At 46.7% G+C, this 7,791-nt stretch overlaps 1 protein-coding gene across 1 annotated transcript; it reads left to right on the top strand.

Moving 5' to 3' along the window:
- Nucleotides 1-2,078: 2,078 nt before the first annotated feature.
- On the top strand, nucleotides 2,079-5,344 carry T265_10394 (hypothetical protein; the record flags this gene model as incomplete). The annotated part of the gene is made up of 6 exons (XM_009176758.1): nucleotides 2,079-2,256; nucleotides 3,875-4,006; nucleotides 4,393-4,498; nucleotides 4,584-4,689; nucleotides 4,785-5,021; nucleotides 5,156-5,344. 6 exons carry the CDS (start codon nucleotides 2,079-2,081, stop codon nucleotides 5,342-5,344), a joined length of 948 nt encoding a protein of 315 aa, XP_009175022.1.
- Between the last annotated feature and the right edge of the window lie 2,447 nt (nucleotides 5,345-7,791).

The following is a 7,791-nucleotide window of genomic DNA, read 5'->3' as shown; positions in this document are numbered from 1 at the left end:
AGCTTCCCAAGCTAGCGTCCACATCAAACCAACCATCAAGGGTGCACAAAGTATATTGACGCCCAAAANCTGACGCCTTCTAGATGCGGCACTGGCAACCGACATTCGGCCAATACTGAATCATGATTGGCTGTGTTTGGGTCCAATCGACCAATCAGATCTCGGTTTGATGCCGGATCGGCAAGCGTGCCGAACTTTTGGACAATCTTGTGTGGGCTAGGCTTCTCGGCCGTAGCACCACCTGGCTGCGAGCGGTAAAGCGAGATCCGTGTGGAATTCCGTCTAACAAATGACCTAAACAGCTGAGCTAATTTCGCACCAGGCTGCTTTCAATTCCAACAGTGTTGGGGATTCTGTCACTCTATTTTTTTATCTGAAGGTTTTCGCGTAGACGCTACAGGTGATATTGATCAATGACCCGAACATGCCGTCCAGATCTCGCTGCTGTAAATTAATAAAGACAGCACAACACCCGATACATTGCAATCGTGGTGCCTATGCGAATTTAGTGATCGCCCCAAACGCATTTCTCGAGGCCTCCAGATGCTATCCTGGCTTCTGCAGTTCGTACGTTTATTTGAATATCAGATGTCAGGTCTTTGAATAATGTACCACCAAGAAATCCGCGAAACACGCTCTCTGATGAGGTTCACAAATATCAAAAAGAAGAATTGGGTTCGAAAATCTACGGTACTGTTTACACAGTGACCGAAGTGGTGCAGTTTAAGTTTGTGACGTCAGCAAGTTCTCAAGTCTCTCACTGACCGGCACAGGGCAGTGTCAAGGTCCACACACCAGACAACGTCGAGTGGAATGTTGGTTCAGTGGTGTGGGTCGCTGTTGTCCCTTCCAAGGATAGTTTCGTGGTTCTGATTAGCGGTGTGATCAAGACAGAACAAGTCAGGGTGGACTCGGTAGAAGAGACATGAACACGCCTAAGTAGGTCAACTGCACACAATCACACATGCTATGATATCAGTGTTGGGCGAGGTGGCCTTTGTGACAAGAGCAAAACACATGGAGGTGAAAAGTACATGGATGGAGTAAGAAAATGAATGGGGGAATTATCATGCCGTCAGGTTAGATTCAATACTGTCTCGCAACTGCTTAGTACAATTCTTGGTGTTTTACACTGAATCTTTTGTTTGTCTTAGAAATTTAAGTGAAAGCGAGGTGTTACTCAACCGAACATGGTAGTCAGCCGCTGTAACTCCGCCTCAGAATGTGAAAACAAGGCATAATCGTCTGCATACAGCAATATTCGGGCATGGGATTTGCTGACCAACGCTTTATCTAGGAAACGGTTTGATTGAACCATTTATCCGGCTTTGCTTTGGAATGCTTGCTCCCCATTCGTGAGCGCTTTTGAACGGATGGTCCTTGAATGGAGGCTGGAACAGGAACATAGCCCTGCTTCAAACTCATAGCGCTTAAGAGATCGTTCGAGTTGGTTTCGCAGATCCGCATCTTGTTTTTTTTCAATCCGCTAAAAAATTTTGACGAGTTTAAATAAATTTCCGTCTTGGCAGTCCTTTGGAAGGTGTTTAAGCGTTCCAGCCGATAAGTCGCCATACTATGTAGTGTGGATTCCACGACTGAAGGATGAGTGGCGCTATATTCTGTCTGTGTGAATGTTATTCACACTACTGATCAGCTACTCGTAGCCGAACAGTTTACTCTTCTACTGCTGGTGTAAGGTTGTGATTTTAAATCCCCCTGAAGATTCGTGAGATTCCCACTGATCGTGATTCCCGAAAAACTTGAGACCTAAACAGGACAGTTACTGGGTGGTCGTTCGATGAGTCGGGCACACCAATCACCACGCTCAAGAGTGAACAGGTTCGCCTGTTCAGACGTGAAAATTCAGATGCGTCCAACATGCGTTGGTGGATGTAGCACCTTCCGGTGCCTAGCTGCCATGCCACCCGAAGGGTTGGCACGAGGCCTGGGATACTGCCAGGTTGCCCAAGCCTAGACAGGGGAAGTCGATTGGCGGAGGTCGGATTCGAACCACGGACCTTCCGGTCAGTAAATCCGCGCTCTAACCACTTGAGCCATCTTGCGTTGGTGGAGTAGTGATGAAACGCTTGCCTCGCATGTCATATGTCCGGGGTTCAGCTCCCGGCGCGTCCACTGGGTATGCACTGCTAATGAGCTATAGTAAGAGCGAAACTCGGGTCCAGTACATCCCCCCTCGGTGTGGACTCACCGGAATAATTGCTCCAGAACGGGAGGACGACCATTCAAACAAGAGTGGTATGACTATGAACAAAACTTGCTTCTCGGCTTTCCCACATAGAATCGCCCTATTGGTCTGTTGCTTCTTGACAGTTCCTCAGTAGAAACACTTAGACTCGGCGAATCGTCTATTTTCTAATTGTATCGGTTTACTTGCAAGTAAACGTTTTGTCTGTGTTTTTTTTTGTGGAGTCTGTCTCGTCAGTTCACCAGAATGCAAAGGACAAATAATTTCGAGGAATTTATACTGCGACTAATGTATCGTGATAAGCGTGATAAGGAATTCAACTAATCCAGAATATGTAAACAGTCAGTGAGAGGTTGAAACACAGAAACATGTCTATCCCGGACATCCTGTCCAAGTTTAGCCTCGCTTCGTTTCGAATCAGCTTGGTGCACGGACGATGTCTCAGCTGATTCTTTTGATCTTTCGTAAATGTCCTATCGATATAGCCAGCTTTCCTCTTTAATGGCTGTTCGTTTGTCCTCGAGATGCATATAATACTGATAAGCTAGCCAGGTACTGCCCCAATTCACTGTCAAGTGTTTTCTGTTTATATCTGTGATTGTACTGCTTGCTGATGTATTGCACACGCCATCACAGCTGGCTCTGGTTTGTTATTCTGTCACTAACTGATGTCCGCTTGCAATGTTTATACGTGGACGGCTATGGATTTATTACCGTGTTTTTGCGCTGAATCCGAACTGCGGCTATTCATTCTGCGCGCCAACGAGTGCGTTTGTAGACTAACCGGGAGAAATGCACTATCCCCCTCTCTGTTCTGCATACCACCAAACAGAAGGGTGAACACCTGGGTAACGTGTTTTTAACCTGTTATCGTACCGTCAGTCAACCAAACTGGTGGCTCTCCACTTTTCTTGTCGGTGCCCTCCCAATGCAACGCATGGTCGATTTCTCATTGTACGTCAACAGTGCAACCAGACCGACTGGTCGATTTCTCATTGTACGTCAACAGTGAAACCAGACCGCTCAAAACAAGCCACTTTCTCTTGTGACAATACCTCCCTCCGAACAAGAGCCTGCGTATACGACAGCATACCAACCGGTCGCTATTTAAAATCGGTCTAAGGGAAACTTCTTTTTCATAGGTTTGGAGAGCATTCCACACATCGGCCAATATTCGTTGTCTATTTAAGGTACAATCACCTTAAGGATTTAGAATTTCGGACGTTTGTGAACAAAGGAGTACTTATTCGTAATGCACTACTCATAAGATTGCTGAAACATCACAAACGAGAGATTCAGCTGGGTTCCAGGTGAGTCTCTCGAAAAACCAAATTAGCTGACAAATTAGTGTATTTCGCTAACAAAGGTGTACATTTCCCTCGCCGGATTGGCTTGTCACACACGCAATCGATATTGCTAAATGCAGTTCACACAGGGCCACATGTGTATGCAACTGAACCCCCTTGGAAACTCCAGAAAACGATGCCAGTGGGTGGAAGGGACGTCCTAAAGAGTCAGAAGGGCCAACTGGTGGCCTACTACTGTCGATCCAAATAGCTACAACTGAACACTTGAGACGCACAGTATGGTCGGAGATGACTGACCAAACTGTGCGGGTAATCTGTTGACGGTACTCAACCCTACTCTGTCCACTTTTTTTCTTTTCAGGCGAAGTGTTTGACTATCTGGTCACTAATGGCCGAATGAAAGAGAAGGAAGCTCGTGTGAAATTTCGACAACTTGTTTCGGCCGTTGAGTATTGTCACAGCAAAAAGATTGTCCACCGAGATTTGAAGGTCAGTCAATGGTTCCAAACCGTTTTGTTTCCGTACACGCCATCCACCCACACCCACACACGCCTCCCATCCACTGGTTATTTAGTCGTTATCCATTTAGTCGACAACTGTCCATTCGAGTTTCCTTCATTGGGTTTTCCACCTGGATAATCAATTATGGGTGATTTACCTTTTTTGTCTGATAGTCGATCAAGAAAATCCCAGCGCTGGCAACGGTTCTTCTCCCAGTTATCCCTGATCTTCGCACAATTGATGGTAGTCTTATTCCCCTTTTCAGTGCAAACTACCATCCATTGTTGGGGAGTCAAACGTTTTTTGATTGATCACTTGTCTTCTGGTAACCTAACGATTACTCCTGATTGATGCGCATGACGTCTCAATACCTTCCAGGATGGGGACCGCGTGATCCTCACTGTGCCTGGTTGGAGACACTGCCAACCGATGTCAGTGGCGTTCTTGTTGTCCGTTTATATCCAGATCGCCTGAGTGAGTGTCTGTAGGTATAGGCACCTCGAAATGATTGTGTTAAGCTAGCACAAAGTCCCTCCCCCATCCACCTTTATTATTTCCTTTACAATAAGGCTTTCAAATAAGTCATGGTTGTACGGCAGTGAAGCATCGGTGTTGAACACTGATGTCATGCTGTCGATGATGATGATGACGTCTCAATGGCTCAATATGCCCATAGTTACCTGTTCGAATTTGTGCCAATAATCTCCATAGAATTGGGGGTCTGTGTGATACCCGTAAAAATTCCGTTCTCTACCGAACGATCCTTGTAGGCGGAAAATTTGTTACTGGACAAGGACTACAACATAAAACTTGCCGACTTCGGATTTTCCAATTTTTACGATGGTGAGAATAAACTGGACACCTACTGCGGCAGTCCTCCGTACGCGGCACCCGAACTGTTCCAGGGGCAAAAGTATTTCGGTCCCGAAGTGGACGTCTGGTCCCTGGGGGTGATCCTCTATACTCTGGTCAGCGGCTCACTCCCTTTCGATGCTCAGCATCTCAAAGTGAGTGTTTCAGCCTTTGGGTTCCTGTCTGTACGATCTGTTTTCATCCCGTTTTCATCTGTGGCACGTGTTTCAGTTCGCTCGGATCTCTCTTTCTGCTGTGTGTGTGTGTGTTTCAGTCGCCACATTGGTAGACTCACCTTGTTTCTGTGTCAAGTGCTTTCCGGTTGGTTTCCAGTGGTCTATCAATAAAACTTTTCAGTCATGCAGATCATAGAGCAGCTCCTTCATTCAGGGACTACATGCGAATTCCAAGAAGCAAAATTTGGAGGCAGTGCGGAATGAATGTTAGTGGGCAAGGAATGATAGTTCCTCTGCCATGAGCAATGCATCAGTCGCGCTGTGTAAAAAAACGGGGGCGAGGTGGAGCAAGTGGTTGGAGCGCGAATCTACTGACCGGAAGGTCCATGGTTCAAACCCGACCTCTGCCTCTCGACTTCCCCTGTCTAGGCTTGGGCAACCTGGCAGTATCCCAGCCCTCGTGCAACCTTCGGGTGGCATTGCAGTTAGGCACCGAAAAGGTGTTGCAGCTGAACGATTTGTGTAAGAAAAATCCTGCACTCTTGGGAAACACGGTCATGACTAGGATGCCTGTGCCTTCTCAGAACATTCCAGTGGTCGAATCTGAGCACCTTGTTTAAATGAGATCAAATCAGACCAAACCGTTCAGCTGTAGCACCCTTTCCTGCCTAGCTGCCATGTCAACGGAAGGACGAATGAGGGCTGGGATTGCCTAGGGTCAGGTTGCCCAGACTGGGGCAGCCGAGATGCTTCGGTCGGGTTCGAACCGTGAACCTTCCGGTCCGTAAGCTGGCGCCTCAACTACTGTGCTATCTCGAGCTAGATTAACCGAGTATTCATCATGACCCTTGTCCATGTTGAGCCTAGTGCAAGACGCCAGACGAGCACTAGCAAAGCAGTCCTCATACCCACCGCTTACTTACCATATCGTGTGGGATATCGGGATACGGGAGCTTGTGCAGTCAAGAACGTGCAAAGACGCCTTCATTCAGTGCAACTGTTTCATCGCCCCTCCTCTTACACCATTCGGTAGGAAAACACAACTTTCTTTGGCAGAACACCACTTGGCAATATTCATTTGCTGTGATGATTACAGCTCGTTCTTGGTACTCATTCACAAGCCAACTGGTTGCGGATATTCTGCAACCAGCTTTTTGAAAACATCGGCGGTCAAACGTTTGCAGACGCTTGATATCTGCCAGTTGGAGGAACCAACTTTCACAGCAGAAAGATAAAGCTACTGTCTTGGTTGTCTTCTAGGTACGTCCCGTTAACTGCAGTGGAGTTATTTTCTGACATCAAAGCTGACCAGAATGCAACTCATGCACTATGACAGTACGACCATATCTTATGTGGTGTAACGGTGGATACTACTAATGGGGGCACGCGAGTAGTATGTTTTCTCGTAAATCCGCTCCATGTCTCTTGAAAAGTGAGATCTATTGCGAAATTTGCGGAGTTGCTTTGTAGCATTTGCTTGCATTTGAGTAACAGTCAATGAATACCCAGAAAAGTTCAGGAAGGCGCGTTCAAGGAGAATATGTATATTCAGTTTTGTGAACATGATGCATATAAGAGTTCTTCTCCCCTGTCCGATAGTCTGTAGCTGTTCACTTGAAGTTTTCTGATAAAAAAACTCCTCAGCGAAGGCCTTTTTCCTTTCACCGGTATGCGTAACAACCCGATAACAAGCAGAAAACTCTAGTCCCTTGCCTTATACTTTCAGAGTAATGCAAGGGAATGAGAAATCTTGGGGTAAAAATTAGTGTTCAGAAAACACAAGGCGCATGTTACAACAAGAGACCACTTGATATTCATCATGTGAAAATCTGTCGTCTGCATGCCGTCTGTTGTGACTCCAATCTCTCGGAACAGCTTGGATTACCCGGTGAATCCAGCAACAAGGTTTGAGAACAGGAACTAACGCTCCTGGTAGTGTGAAAACTTTTGGATATTTGGTTATAGGCCCCATCGCAACCGTAACTGGGCTAATAAACGGGATGGCAAATATGTAGAAACTCTGTCGTATACGTATTTCATCAATTAATCATGGAACTAATCAATTCATGCGGTGGAAGACTTCTCTGAAGTCAATGAAAAATGCAGTTGTTGGTTGTTCTTGGCGAGATGGTCCAAGTGGTTGCGACTTTACTTTACTGACCGGAAGGTCCGTGGTTCGAACCTGACTTCTGCCTCTCGACTTCTGTCTGGGCTTGGGTAACCTGGCAGTATCCCAGCCCTCGTGCAACCTTCGGGTGACATTGCAGCTAGGCACCGAAGGGTGCTACAGCTGAACGATATTTTTGTCCTTGGCACCGCTCGATCGCCTGACATAATCTGGGAATGTGGTTCCATATCAGGTTAGAATGCTGCTGAACGCTCTCTCCGATTTGCGCCTCACGTGCAGAGGCCGGGCCAGCAGTTGGGATAAAACTTTCGGCGTTTGTTCCGGATAAATGTGCCCCAGCTTGATTTTCGATAAATTACCACTGCTCTCAGGTTGAACTAAATGATGTGGAGCCGAAAGATCTTTGTGCGAGGCTGGCGCAACCCCGTTAGGTCTTGCCAACCAGGGGTGTTTGCACCTCAGAAAATCAATGTCCACATTGACGGACGACAGATGGAGTGGAGCATTTCCAGTAAAAGACGAGGACACAGTGGCAAGCGGCCAATCGAGCTGATCTAGAAAATGCCTCATCCGACAGTGAAGACGCTAGTTTTTCCTGGGTAATGTATATCTACCATATAT

Source organism: Opisthorchis viverrini, assembly GCF_000715545.1.
Source record: "Opisthorchis viverrini unplaced genomic scaffold opera_v5_371, whole genome shotgun sequence".
NCBI classification, from domain to species: Eukaryota; Metazoa; Platyhelminthes; class Trematoda; order Opisthorchiida; family Opisthorchiidae; genus Opisthorchis; species Opisthorchis viverrini.
This window is presented reverse-complemented; position numbering and strand designations above follow the sequence as displayed.